Genomic DNA, 15,799 nt, shown 5'->3' with positions numbered 1-15,799 from the left:
TAACTCCTGCTCCTAAATGGGTAAAAAAATAAATTTTATAAATATATAAAGGCATTAAAAAAATCAGTTGCTGTTTTTTATAAAGTTATCCCAACCTCATACTAAGATATATGTATCATCCCTCCTTCATAGTAAAGCATCTTCTGGAGCCAAAGAGTCTAGCTATGGTTGGCTGTCTTTATTTCTGATTTCTTACTTTAAAGTTTGGCTTAAGATAAGGCCCTGCTTAACACAGAATTAAGGTTTGTGGGGATTTTCTTTTACTTCACATGATGAGCTAGTTCATCCTGTGACTCTAATTCATTTTTACATTGCTGATACTCACTTTCTTATGTTTTCTTTAACTTTCTATCCAGTTCCTGTGAGATTTCTGGTACTGTCAGTGCTTATGCAATAGGGGTCAAGACAAAAGTCAACAAACCTCTCCCATCTTCTCCTAAGATTGCAATCAGTTCAGCTTCACCTGCAGCACTGTGCACTGACACCACAAGGAATTCTACTGAGCTCTTAGCACTGCGTCAACACACTCCGTAATGGTCTCATAGTTCACCCCTGCTGAGCTAGATGGAAATTACAAAGGAAAAAAATAATCAAGTGCTTCAGCAGTAGCCATTGATAGAAAACAGGCTGCTTTCCAATTATCTTGCTTATAGGTAGCAAGGGAAGTGGAGCTTAATTAATTATTCACTCTTCTACAATCTTTTTCCTTAATGGGAACTTGAAAGTGCTGCACCCTCCCAACTGTCTTTGGCTTAGTTTGCTTTAGTCCTTACATCACATTCCATGTGCTAAACCCTCAGAGCTCATCTATGAGCTCTGACTCGTCTATGAGTCATGAGTCAGTCCTCCCATCAGTAGAGAGCCACGTCCATATAGTCCACACAAGAAGATGGGAAGTACAGTTTTCCCCCAAATGCCCAGTCCTACTCCTTTGTATTGATGCTTCATCTCCCAGCTGAACGAAATACTTTAGGATGTCAGTTAATGCTTAAAATTTCTTTCCTTGGAGTACTTTCTCCACCTGTTTGCAGAGAGGATGAGGACAGCACTTCCTGAGCACAAGGTCACAGTCCTCAAATGTCATTCCACCATTTCTTTTCATGCCAGCATATGAACAGACAAGTTCTTGTAAAACTCAGATGAGAAGGATGCTAAAATATTCTGGACTTCAGCACAAAGCAGTATATAATACTAGAAAAACTTTCCACTGTAGTTGTCAATACTTGGTCTTGAGCATTAACTGGAGTCCTCAGACACAGATAGACAGCTATGGGCCACCTGGACAAGTTGGGTTTGTTTGAAGGGTTTTAGCAAAAACTTGGTTTTAGCTGTGTCACAGAGAGAAATATCTGAGAGAAAACATGTTTTTCTCTTACTGCTGTCTACATGTGCTCTTAAAAGATGCATGTAGGCTTTTATTAACGTATCTTGGTCTGTGGTCTATGAGGCTCCTTAAATTCAGATTACAAAATAGCTTTCAATTTTGAGTTAAATAGATTTGTTTCTCTTACTCACATTTTCACAGAACCTCTCTTACCTAGGACTAGCATGTAAGTATTTGTCTTAGCAACCTAATGCACCTTATTAAAGCACTGATACAGATTTACTTGTAAGTTATAGTACCCATCTACCTACACAGATTTACAAATTTCTGGTTTGATACAAAGAAATAAGAAAATTGCACAATTACTAAGAAAGAGAAAAAAATCTCGTACTAGTAAATCAAAATTTGTCACAGAGAAAATGGAAACTAGATCAGATACCTAAACGGCACTATTAAATCTACTGAAATATCACGATTTTTCAGGGGAATTACAGATTTTTTAAATGATGGAAAGTACAGTTCAGAAAAAAAAAATGTTTGGTGTGTTTCTATAAAACATGAATTGTTTTTAAAAATAAATCATTTGAAAGAACAGTTAGCTGCAAAAACAGATTCTCTTTTTTAATTTTACATTGGGCCCTGCTTCTTAAACTCATGAATAGAATTTTTAAAATATGAAAGTTAAATACAGTGTGATTTATTTTCATATCTAGACTTATGCTTGAGATCTTGGGAAGCTTTCATAAGAAGCTAAAAAAATTCTGCAGCGAATTACCACTACAGATGTGACAGATTCAGAAATTATTCATAGAGTCTAGAGCTTGAAACCACAAAATCCTTAGCAAATTTTACGTGGTAGAAGACAAGTAGTCGTTAAATCCTCACTTCACTCGCACCACTGTACAATACGAAAAATAATACAAGAACCTCCAAGATGCGGCTAGCCATATGGCTTGCCAGCATTTAATATTTTGCCAATGAGAGATAAGAAGGGTAAGGCTGTATTCCAGTAAAGAAACACTTAGAAATTTGATAGCTATAAAACTTGGGTTATTATAGTGCAGCTATAATTTGCTTTTCATTAAAACAGCCTTTGACTATGCTTTTTAAATTACCAATTTACTGCAACAGGGACTCTCACAATCGTGACATCAGACTATTTTTCTTATTTAAATACTGAATGAGTAATACGCCCAGGTACTGAGGAAAGGAAAAAAATAGAAAATTTGATTGGTTAGGAAACACAGATTCCTTTAGGATGAAGCTCAGATTTTTTTCTTCATTAATACTTGCTGGCTTGTCATGTACTTCTCCATAGTACAACACACTTGCAGACCAGAGGATCACTTTCTCTACTGTGGTGTTGCCAACAGCAGCATTTTGTGTAAAGCATAGCTGGATGAAACAATTCTTTTTAACAGACTATGATGCTAAAAATAGCAACTCAGCTTCTAGTAGTCATAGTGAAGAGACAGAATTTCTTTATGTTTCACTTGATCAAATCCTTTAAGATCTCTTGTAGCTTACCATGGCTATTCTTCTCTTGGTTGAGCTTTGAGAACTATTACATAGACACCACTCTCATTTGTTTGGTATTCTGTATAACAGCATAAAAATTCCTCAAAAGCAGCCTTAATGCCTAGTGAAAATATAAAGAAAAGCAAGAAGGAGAAAAGATAATTATGTATAATTGGAATTTCTCTTCCATCTGTGCTGCAGGCTACATAGGCTCTGCTGGATCAGGCAGAAGATGTAGAGGATAGCAGGTGCAGCACTGAGAATTCGAATTTTATCAGTCATCTATGAAAGAAAAAACCCAAAGAAAACTACTGGCCCAGGGCAAGGAAGAACAGTATTTTTATTAAGGACTTTCACTGGCCAGTCTGTATTATAGCTCTGTTGAATGTGAAATTTCAGGTAGAAATTCTTTTTGGAAGGTAACTCTGCTTTGATTTCATGGCAATGATACCGTCTTAAGAAGCCACTGTAGATGAAGAGCACAAATTGTGTCAGACAGCTTTTATACTGTTTCTTCAAGAATTAGAGTCCAGGCTAGGATTTGTGACAATGACAGAGGTAAGGTTTTCTATCACATAAAAGAAAATCTTACTCCTGACCAGACCAATTTTTTCAGTAATAGCTATGATTTTGATGCACTTCTACCATAAAAATGTGTGACAAAGTGACCTGTCACTTGAAAACAAGGCTGGGGGAGGAGATGAGGAAGAGAAAACTAATAGTCCACATACTGCTGTTCTGCTCATCTTTTAAGAACTCCATGAGCTACAAAGTACATGGGTTTTTCCACTTAAAAAATTGCCTACCTTTAAAATCATCAATTTCCCAGAAAGACATATACAAGAGAGGAAATCAGACTACAAGCCTTTAGAGCAATTTCTTTTCAGACAAAGTGAAAGCTGAAAGGCTGCATAAATGGTATTTCACTGGAGTTATAACATGATAGCCAAGTTGTTGATTTTCTGTACAGTAAAATCCAATTGGCAAGGACAGAAAGCACCACATTTCCCGGGCTGAGATGAGATATGCTTGGCTATCTAGAGTCATTACATCTGGCAACTCCAGCAGAGGCGGAATGGGAAGTTATCCATTATGTTCTGAGGTTGTATTTGGTCTTTCTGAGGAGGGCTAGGCCTTTCTGGATTGTGGGGGGAATCTTTCAGAGTGAAGGGAGGGAACATTAGAAGGAGGAAATATCAGAAAAATATCCTAAATGCTATGCAATGCTATTTAGCTGAGCTCACCTAAACACTACTATTTTCACATTAAAAAAAAAAAAATTAGAAATCAAGTTTGATCCACAGACTGGAGACCCAGTTGTGCCATCTATTCCCTCTGGGTCAAGAGATTGTGAAGGCCTGGTGTCGTCTCTGCCACTGGTTAAGTGTCAAGTTTGATGCTAATATGAACAAGCCAAGACTCATGATCATGCCTAATGGTAACAATGCCTTGATGATCCTTAAATTTCCAATTGCTACTGATACTCAGTTACAGAGATTCATCCAAATATAAATCTCTGGTCAGTCAATCAGTATGAAAATACAAAAAGCCCTTCTTGTTTCTTCCCTAGGACTACACCTTGACCATGTACTTTCAGCAGTCCTGGAGGGATAAAAGGCTCTCTTATTCTGGAATACCTTTGAACTTAACTCTGGACAACAGAGTGGCTGACCAGCTCTGGGTGCCGGACACATATTTCCAAAATGACAAGAAATCATTTGTCCATGGGGTGACGGTGAAAAACCGAATGATTCGACTCCATCCAGATGGGACAGTCCTTTATGGCCTACGGTATGTTGGGCATTTTAATCTGTCTGTGCTGGCAGAAGTGCAGGTAGAATCAATGCTGCTTTCCTATGCTTTTTTCCTGGTTTCTCACGTGTGAGTCAGCACATACTCCATTTAGTTGACCACAACACACCCAAGGATTTTCTACAGAATAGCAACGCTACCTTTAACAGCTACAGCCATAGCTAATGAAGCCTAATGCCTCTTTCTTTCAGCTCTTCTGAGTGTGTTAAAACTATTAAAGAGTTCTTCATTATGGTTCTCACCTGGTAATCAATCACAGCTTACACAAAAACTTCCTTCTAAAATTTCTCTAGCAGTTCTTTAGGACTACGGGAATTTAAAATTTGAAGTCATTTAAGAAATGTGATATTTGGTAGAAAATACAAAGGAGATATTTGTAGATTTGCATAAATTATTTAAATATTATCTATATGCCTGAGTATAGGTTTTCCTTAATCTGCCTTGGTTTATGACTGCTTCTTCACTCTACAAAGGTTTCTTCATACAGTGCAAACCATATTCACCCCTGTAGGTAAAAATATATCCTAAAGTTTGAACAGGCATGATCTAATGATAAGGTACACAACTGTAAAATTAAAACTAAACGATGCTATTTTTTACGTTGAGATTGCTACAGAGCCTGGCTAGGCCTTTATGATATTATTTTTGAAGTTAAGGTAGCTTTGCTTGGAAATAATATTGCCTGCCTGAAACAAACTTTGATCATTGTTATCATTCAACAGTGAAAATAATGTTTAGAGAATATAAACCTGAAAGCATAGTTCAGTTAATCAGAAAAGAAGTCATAAAGCATAAAACCTAACTGAAATACCTCAGAATTGTACGTAAGATAGAACTAGTGAAAAAACCAAATTTCTTCAGCAATTGAAAATGAGAACAATATTTGGGAAAGTATAACTTACAGCTTAGTGAAAACAGAATTTTAAAATTACCTCTTAGCCTCTAAAAACATAACCTTTTAAAACACAACACTAACCATGCAAAAGCAGCCTTCCACCCATCAGGTCAAGCTTCTCAAGAAACAAAAAATTATTTTAAAAGTATTCTTTTGGCTGGTTGTGAGTTTGCTTTTGAACTTGTCAGATTCCCAGGCACTGCATCAGTTGCTACCAACTTTAATATTAATACAGCCAGATTTGTTCTGGTACAGCAAAACTGCTACTTCAGTTGTGAAAAAGAAAATAAAGGACCCATGAGGAATTAGTTGTTAGACAAAGGCTGACATTATTATCTGCTAAACTTGAGCATTTGAAGAGTACATGTTCCTCATTGCCTTCAGACCTCCTACAGTTCCTTTCAATCAAACCGACTCCTGTGGGACAGTTTTTAAGAGAGGACTGTTTGGTCCAGTCTGGCAAATTTTCAAAATATTTCTCCTTTTATTATTTTTTTTTTGGTTGGTTGGTTTTTTTGATTGATTGTTTATTTTTTTGTTTTTAAGGCCAGGAACTAAATTTATTTATGTACCAGAATTTGCACAGTGGCAAGAACGTGAGTTAGAGCCAAGCTCTTCCTCACAAGCAGTTGTATGCAATACAAACTACACCTTGAAATGCATGCCATGGATGTGCTCCCACACACATGCCATGCATCAGGTATCAATAACAGCCTTCTGCAGAAATAGCAAAAGAAGTCTGGTGAACCTGCTGCAAGCCCTATCACATGTTTCATCCACAGAACAGCAGCACGGCTGGGAAGCTGCGACCTTGCCTGAGCATAATGCCCATGCTCTTTCTCTCACAGGTGCTCAGGCAAACCTCCATTGCAGCAGCAAAGATGGTCTCCTTCTCATAACAATGTTGTTAGTTTGAATATGATTGAATAACCATTTCCATTTGAATGTAAAGCAGCAGTTCTGCAACTCTGCGACAGCTGCAGCCCTGCAAGTTAATTCCCTGTTCAAACTCACTGCTTGTGTAGAAAAAAAAAAACAAACAACAAAACAAAACAAGGCAGAAAGCCCCACACTAATATAGAAAGTGCTCTGTATTCCACTCACTTGCAGTCTGTGCAATTTCCTTCTCCTCCCTCACCCTGCCTCATGCCCTTAATGCACACTGCCACAGGAGCAACCTCCAACTCTCCCGCATTGCTGGGTTTCCCACCTTCTCACCCCAGAGAAGGCAGCAGGGTCTAAGGGTGCAGCAAGGCCAAGTCTTGCCAGATGGGCCCATACACACTGACAGCATTGCCATCACCATGCATGCAGGAAGAGATGCTGAGCTGTCAGGTCTTTTTCACAGCTCAAGCTGATGCACCATGTTTTCTTCAAGAAAAGGCAGCTGTTTAGACACATCTGGTGAACAGACTTCCACCTGTAGTTGTGAGTAAAAACACATGTAGTGTCCCCATCCCACAAGAAAGCTTTAACAAAAGACAAAAATAACGAATGAGCAGAAGAAAAAAATAAGATTAAGATATGTTATTTTTTTTTTCATGCAACAGATGGCAGTTATTGCACTAAACTTGCATCTGTTAATGAGTGGTCACTTTCCTCACAGTAATAAATATGCTTCTGTCAGCCTATAGGTTACCTTTAATTCATGTAAGCTTCAGGTTTTTTTCATATTCCAGGTGACATATATGCCTTGTAAGAAACAAAATGTGACAAAACACTGCAGAAAATACTTTTAGGTAAAATTCAGCATTCAGAAATTTGAACACAGTTCCAGTCTAGTCTCTCAAGAAGAAAAGAAACTGTGCAGCATATTACCTTGATTTTGCATCTGTGCAGTAGAGAGCATGAAGACAGTATCACCAAACCTCTCACATGGGTTGTGACCTGTGAGTTTCATTTTCTTTGCTGAAGACAGAGTGTTGGCCTAGCATGACTTGAACAAGAAAAACAACACCAATTATGCTAAAACCAGAGTCTGAGTTCCTCACAAATTAGTCAGGGTCTTTAACCATATCTCAAGGATGATTTAAATGCTTCCTTTCCCTCATGCCTCCTGTTCCCCAAACAGCTTTTCTGTTTTCAGTCCAGAGTTAATATTTCCATTCAGGCTCAGTTATGAAATTTTACTGGCCTCTTTAAACAGAAATTGGAACAATCATAACAGCTCTAAATAACCTGTTTGCTTGCACCCATGTACAGTGCAGTTTATCATTGATGCAATGTTCAGCCTCAACAGAGCTGAGGAGAAATAAGCCAAGGTTAACCATTTGGTTTTACAGATGAATAAACAAGGAGAACATGCACATAATACACTGGAGTGGTTTTAGATCATGTAACAAAGCATTATCACTTCACTATGTCTCCATTATTTATTATTTCTATGATAAACTCAACAATCCCTTTAGCTATTTTTGTCCAGTAACTTTCAGCTGCTATGTCCCCACAGTTTAAAGAACAATGTGTGCTATGAACTTGTGCAGACAGAGAATACTCCTAAACCTTCTGACCTCTAAAATTGTACATTGTTCTTATGTCTCCTGCTTCAAATGGCAGTTCTGTTAGTTGTTCACAATAGAAAAAACATGTAATATTACAAACCAAATAACTCTTTCACCCAAGAACTACACACACAAACATATTTAACTCCATGGTAATATTTCCACTGAATCTCACTTCAAATATCCCAGGGAAGTTGAGTGTCACTGTTAATTATTATCTACCTGAAGATCATGTTTCTTCAGTTTCTGTCAAGTACTCCCACCAGCGGCTATTATCATTCTCTGTGGTATAGCATCTGCTTCCTAAGACAAAGAAAAAAATCCCTTTGGGTCAATGTGCAAACCTGCAGCACTGTGAGGCTGGTGTATGAGACAGTGCCAGCCTGGTGCCAGTACAGCTGGTAAAATATTGGATTATTCTTTTTTTTTTTTTTTCCCTTACCCATTTTTAACAAGTGATTGGATGCCATTAGCTCTAACACTCTGGCACTAGCAGTGTCTCTCATTACTTTTATTCCCTGTTCAGGCAAGATTCTCTGGAAATCTCTCCCAAAGCTCCAGAATCTTAAACCAATACATACTGTTGCTTCTTTTGCTTCTCCTTTCTCTGCCTTTCTCAAGTAAGATGCTAGACAGGTAATGTGTCTTTGAGATATTTAAGGAACCATTAATAATTTATTGTACTGAATTCTGTATTCAGATTCTTATGTCGTGATGTCAGGAATGGAAGCTCTGATTTAAATCATCCTTTGCTAGTATTTTATGCCACTTCTTAATTCTTCTCAGATTTTCCCTAGCAGAAAAATGACACTGTGTTGCTTTGGAGACATCTGTTCTTGTGTCATGACACCGCCTCACAATAAACAACAGCAGAATTTCATGTGTGTTGGAAGGAGCATATCCTTCAGCAGAGCTAGGTGTTAGGAAGTGTAACATACCTTCAGTGACACCTTTACACAGATTTCTCTCTCTTCTTATGTTCAGACACAAACCCACCTTTGATTAGAGCAATTCTTTATTTCAAGGCAGGGGGACTGAGCATATCATGACAAGGTGTGAAGAGTTTGGAGCATCTAGAACTTTTGGTTTCAGTGAGACCACACATTTTTATACTGCTACAGCAGAAGATGCCACTTTGCTAGGCACTGCTACAACTGCAAGAGGACAAGGGGAAGAATAACCTTTGTCTTCAACATAAGGATTTATTTCACCACTTCTTACACAAAGAAGGTTTTCTGTGAGGCAAACACTGGCAGACGAATTCACTTACCTCCAGTCAATTCACAAATGAGAACTGATCCATTTAACACTGGATTTACTAACCATTTATTCATGCAATATCCATGGAAGCATATCCTTGAGGTAGAATGCAAGAAAAGCTGTATTTCAATGCAGAATGTTTAGGTTTTAGTATGATCTTGAAAGTAACTTTAAGTGAAGACTTACCTTTTTACTACCTCAATTTTGGCAATATAGCTGAGAGTGCTATTAAAGGAATTTGCTATACAGTTGTTTATATCTTTTATTGCAGTGAAATTTTAATAGTTTGTGGATTGCTTTTGCATTGCCGTGATTTGGAATTATAGGGTTTTGGCTTTCCTCTAAACACCTTCATGGATTTCCTTAAAGAATCAGTTATTGAGTCCTTTTGAGGACAACCCATCATGGCAACAAGTAGCCAGTTTACACTGGTGCTGAATAGATTGTCCTACTTGTGTTACTAAGCAGGTTCAGCCAAAAAAAAACAGACTGCAGTTCTTCTAAATGAGAAAAATCAATGTCATCTATATAGTGAAATAAAAAGCTACACTTTATTTCACTACAGAAAAAATACAGAGCAAATTATAAAGTAGTATTTTATTAGGTGATAATTTTGAAAATCCTAGAAAAATATTTCTTCCACACATCAATGGCAAAAGATTTAGAAGTGAGTATTTTAAGACTCACAAGAACCAATTTGGGACTCCCTTTATATTTTTAGACCCTAAAAATATACAAGAACTTTGCAAAAATAAATCAAGCAATTATTCATCATTTCTTTCATTTAATACGGAGGGAAGAGGAGGACATACTTCAGGTTGAACTGATCTCTGTAGAGAGTTTTAAAAAAAAAAAAGCAGAAACACACAAGAACTGAACATGAACTCAGCTTTAAATATATGAGCATTGGCTCCTGTAATCAGTAGTTGAAGTACATAAACAGTCTGCTGGAGTCACAACTGGCTTCACAGGCCTGAATTTCAACACAAGCTTTAGATGCTGTAATTGATTGCAGCTATCAAGTACAGCACTTTGAAGAACTAAATAAGCATTTTGTAGTGCAAAGCCCACTAAGCTTTTTTCAAAGACTACTTAATTCAAGCAGGGTCTAGATCAAATTCAGATTACTGAAATTATATGTCAACTATTTAAGTATATTACTATTTTTAATAACTATTTAATCTCATTAATAGTATCAAAAGAACAAATAAAAATGATTAGACAATATTTAACAAATGTTTAATTTTAAAGCTGAAAGGCACTGCAGTGTATGGGTTACATACTTTCTAGGCAGCACACCATCTCTTACCATCTTGGTATAAATAGATTTTGGATTATTTTCTTATCTTCTATTTCACAGGCTGTGTTCTGCCTACTAAATCTGACTAAGTCCTCCTTTTCTCCCATATCAGAAGTGCAGATATCTTCCAGTACTTTGAAATTATTACTCTTTCACTGTCAACCTCATCTGCATCAAAACTGCACTTCTAAATAAAATGGTCTTCAATTCTTTTACTGTCTTACTTTTAAAAGAACTCCAGTCCTACCAAAGCTTATCTCTGATGTGTATAAGTAACACTATTATAGTTGGCTGAAACATATTGGGAGAGAAAAATCAAGTGAAAAAAGAATTTAATGACAGAGAGTAGCACTGAAGTACTTTTGACCAAGAGGTATTTCAAATAAATTTATATACACACTCTAAGAATCACTTTATCCAATATTATAGGCAAGTTTTAACTAGTATTTCCTTCTTTGGTTGGTTTTAGGGGGTAGGCATTAAATGAGAAAGGAATTTTTGTGTATTTACTAGCTCAGCTTTCTCCTCTACACACTGTAAAAGCTCAGATACAGAGATATCCTGCAAGTGAGTAACCAGAAAGAAAATCCTCACAAGCTTTTCACAACTGAGCCATGTAACTCCTGATGTTTCGGCGTAGCCTGTTAGATACACTCCAGTAAAGCAGCATATTCTTAATCTGCATACTCTGGAAGTTAGTGCTCTAGTTTGCATAATGCCATAATTGCTTTTTCCCTGAAATACTAGATTTTTAATACATTTCTTGCCACTTATACTTTGCAAGGAACACCAAATGGACATATACAGTTGCAACACTTATAATATTAATAATATAATATATATTATATTATATATATTATATTATATATTATACATAATATAAAATATTTGAATGAAAAGGGTGAAAAACATTTTTAAAACCATTGCAATTTAACTTATATAGCTGGAATATATTTCAGCAATACAGATTATTTAGTGTATGTTTTTACATAAGGCTATATACAGGCACATAAAATAGATCTATGCTGAGTCCTAATATGTTAACATATTTTAGTATATTTCACGTCACCATATATTTGGTATTATTATGTGTGTTTTTCAGGTCCTGACCTTCATTAAAAAGCCATTAATTAAAAAGAAATTATAAAATTTCTAATTATAAAAATTTAAAAGGATAATAATTAAATCTGTACTTTGCTGCAGATGTCCAATTTACTTACTATTTATTTTAAGCATGCTGAGAACAGTTAATACTGAAGGACAAAATACAAGTTTTAGCTGCTTAAAACTAACTTAACTCTCATTTCATTTATATTGACGTTGATTCATGACATCAGTGAAACAGTTGTTCAACCAAAAATCAGAGGGGCATAGGATGAGGAAATCTGTGCCATTTCTGTGCAATAAATGTATCAGGCAGGTAAATTAAGGTCCTAGGGGAGACAGCAAGTATTTTACTAGACCTGCTCCAAACTGATAAATGAACTTAGATAGAAAAGAGGGAAGAGTCTTAATTTAGGTGTTCTTTCAAAGAGACAAGCACTTTCCTAATAAACACTACCTGGAAAGCTGCTGAAATCCTGAACAAATGCAGGTACAGCCTATTTGCTAGTGACATAAAAGGGAAAAAGGAAAATTAGTAAGTGATGCCAGGTTGTGGGGGCTGCTGTTCTCAGAGACATTCCTTTGCTCAAAAGCCCAGAGCAGTCAGGCCATGCCTGCTCTGACTGCAGCAAGCAGAAAGTTGGCTGGTGCCATATGAATTGTTTAAGGGTATTAGTGTGAAAAACAACCCTGCACTGATTTAATTCACTACAGCAATCAAATGGAGTGTTTATAAGTAATTTTATGAGAAATTAAAATCCATTTCTTGAGGACAGTGCAAAGATGCAAATAATAATGCATTCAAAATATTGTCAGGCAATATATTTTAACTCTCGCTCTTCTATAAATATCTCCACTTAAAAAGAGGCTTAGCCTTTCTTCTCAAATATCGTTGGCTTGGCTTAAAAGTAACTGCAAGAGAATTCACAATCTAGATAACAGCCAAGCTCTTGAGTATAATAAAATGTAAAATATAAAATTAATTACTCCATAAAATACAGTAGTACATTCCTGTATTTGACACTTCTGTAGCATCAACATGCATGGTGTTATAATTGCCAGGCCTCATTTTAAGAGGCAAAATATGTGAGAAATAAAAAGCTTTCATTTATAAAACCATTAATAAGGAAATCAAGCTGAGCAGACAGGAGGTAGGTACTTCAAATATAATTCATGTAGTTTTGGATTACAAATCTAATTAGATGTGATCTTCCAGGGAAGAATTTAGAAATATCAGAAGTCCTGGAGTTACTCCGAGCCTAAAGCAGGAGTCAAAGTGTGGACAAAGCAACTTGAAAATCATTCAGCAATTAAACCCATAGTAGGTAAATGTATATGGAAGTGACCTACACAGGAGTCTGAGTTGAGAGTGAATTATTCTTCAATCTCTGGGTGAATCATCAGGCAGCAGCATTGGGCAGGAGCTGCAGCTCCCCCAGCCTGGGTGCAGCGCTGCCTGCACCGGAGTGGCTGGTTTCACCTCAGCTGAGGTACCTGCCCACAGGTCAGGGTAACACAGCAGTCAGTCTCCAACCTCAATACCAGCAACATGTCCCACTGACAGAAACACTGGCTCCAATTTTTGAAATTCCATTAGAAAAGCAAACAACAAAATCCCAGATACAGCAACAACAGAAAACACCTACACAAAATATAACCCAAATTACTAAATAAAACACAAGCACACAAATGGAAAAAACACACACAGGTCCTTTCTAGAGTCAAGTCAGTAAGAATATACACTCATTACACCTAGCTTCTCTTTGAAAAAAAATAGTTCAAACCAAACAAAAACACATACAAATTACTTATGCTTACTTATTGCAAAACTAAATGTTTTCCACATATGCAAAGTGTGCAGTTCTTAAAATTCACAAGAAAATGCCAAAGGCAAATTTTTTCCAAGCCACGTGCATAACAATAGGCTTGGTTCAACCAGACACCAGTCATCCAAGAAGAAATATATGTGCCCTCTTATAGTACCATCAGTTCTATACATCAGACAGAGGAGTTTATAGTCTGAGAAGATAAATTATGTACAAAGGGTAATCTGTCATCTCCCATGGTTTATGGAACAAGCAGAAGAAACCTGGGGAACTTTAAAAACTTGCAACTTCTCAGGCCTGGGAAGTTGAACTATCTGATGCTCTGATGCATGCTGCTGATGTCTCTTTTAGCAGAGCCTCTCCAGCAACCTCAGAGAGTATAATCAAAACAAACTGCAAATGCAGCATTTTTCATAGTCTTTAGATAGATGGATTTGTAAACTATGTGAGACAGTGTGATCAAATGGCTATATTGGAAGTATAAATCTACTTCCAGTCCTGTTCCTATTGCATTTGTGTAAATCAAGAACCCGGAAAATAAATCTGGTGTGGAAAACTTAATATTTTGAGGTTTAGTAGCAGATATGAGGTGTTTCAAACTTGTTTTCAGGTTTGTTGATAATCCTTTTTACAAACAAAAGACCCAATATCTTAAGGCTAGCTATTTTTTAATAAAATGAGAGGTAATATTTAGCAGATTTTTAAAGGCCTAAAGTTAAATTACCCATGTATCTTCAGTGCTGCATTTATCAATTTTAATATCTCCTGGCCAAGGGACACAAAGAAAAATTGCACAGTTTTTATTGTTAAGGATTTAATTCAAATAATGTCTAACCCATTTCCTGTTCTTTTCTTCTCTCAGAAGCCATCTGTGAAATACACCTTTGGAGTTCAATTTTTTTAAAAAATCTCTATTTATATTTTATTAGCCCTGAACTATTCTGCAAGAAATATTTCCGTACCTGAATATTTCTGGAGAAATTTTTCTGAAGAAAAGAATACTTTTCACAAATCTCTAATCAGATTTTCATATGGAAAGAAGGTTGAGAATAAAATATTGTCAGACCATTTCCTAAGAAATATTCCATTGACCCCAGCTGGCATAATTTCAAATACATTTGGGTACTGGCATACTTGTCTTGTTACAATGTCTCCAGCTGTTGAGTCATTCACTGGAAGAAGCACATGGAAAAGCTATAAAATTAGGATTTTTAAATTTTTGGCAGGATTCTAGAAAGGTATAGCAATATTTCATTTTTAAAATTATTTCTTTACCTGAGACTGATAATTCTGCTCTTTATATAATTTGATAACACAGAGTATACATTTAACCCATCTACAGAGAATTACTAAAGTACATAAGGATTCCAAGATGTATCTCAGGGATATTAGAGTTAAGCCTAAACTGGAACAAGACCTGTATCAGCCAGATTTTTAAAACACCTAAGGCAACAATTTCAACTTTGCACCATCTATCTACCTTTGGATGCAAGGAAAAGCAATTCCCACTGAAACACTTCAAGATGAGCCAAAAGACTTCAGCAAGTAAAACCTGCTTTAAGTAAAAGGCTTAAAAAAAAAAAGACTACTCTAAGGAGTAATTTAACTCAAATTCTACAAAGTTTTAAAATACATGCTGATATCCAAGTGTGGGCACCAAGTGTGTATTAAGGCTGCTACAGATGTTTGTTACCTGGGAGCCCCCTGCTGGGACTCTGTTGAGAGAAAACAAGAAAAGAGAAGTGTTTTGTTTTGAAGGTGTGCCACAGATGTTTCAGTAATATTTAATTGTGCTATATATAGTATGTTAATGCAACCTTATTTAATGTCTCATAAGCAAATCACTAAAAAGGAGAACTCTGCAGAGCAAACACATATGCTTAGTATTAGTTAAATACTCAAAGTACTTTAAAATATCCCTTATTCTCAGAATTCATGATGATGATTCAATGGACAGCCTATCTGCTAAATATAAGGAATTCAAACTGATGGGTGGTCTGTGTGGTTATCATTAAAGAACATATAAACAGCAGTAGGTTTATTCCATTTTATTAACATATACACACCAAAAAAAAAAAAAAAAAAAAAAAAAAAAAAAAAAATCAAAAAAACTCAGACATTTCAGGACTGCAAGAGTAAAATACCAAAAATAATCGTTGTCTAACCAAACCAACAAATTTCAGGCTAAGTACATGTTAGAACAATTGCTGTAACCCACAGATCATCAGTATTTTCTTTCCAAAAAAACTCATCTAAAAT

At 36.2% G+C, this 15,799-nt stretch overlaps 1 protein-coding gene across 7 annotated transcripts in view; it reads left to right on the top strand.

The window, feature by feature from the left end:
- GABRB1 (gamma-aminobutyric acid type A receptor subunit beta1) overlaps positions 1 to 15,799 on the top strand; it is a 107,575-nt gene that overhangs the window by 54,549 nt on the left and 37,227 nt on the right. For all 7 annotated transcript variants that reach the window (XR_008436925.1, XR_008436927.1, XR_008436923.1 and 4 more), the window contains exon 4: positions 4,413 to 4,633. Coding sequence is in view for 1 of the 7 variants with exons in the window: in XM_053976530.1 (XP_053832505.1) it covers positions 4,413 to 4,633 (221 nt within the window). In the remaining 6 variants the exon portion in view is untranslated. The remainder of the gene's footprint in view (positions 1 to 4,412; positions 4,634 to 15,799) is intronic.

Source organism: Vidua macroura, chromosome 4 (genome assembly GCF_024509145.1).
Source record: "Vidua macroura isolate BioBank_ID:100142 chromosome 4, ASM2450914v1, whole genome shotgun sequence".
Classification (NCBI taxonomy): Eukaryota; Metazoa; Chordata; class Aves; order Passeriformes; family Viduidae; genus Vidua; species Vidua macroura.
The sequence above is the reverse complement of the archived record's forward strand: the minus strand, read 5'-3'. Positions and strand labels throughout refer to the sequence as shown.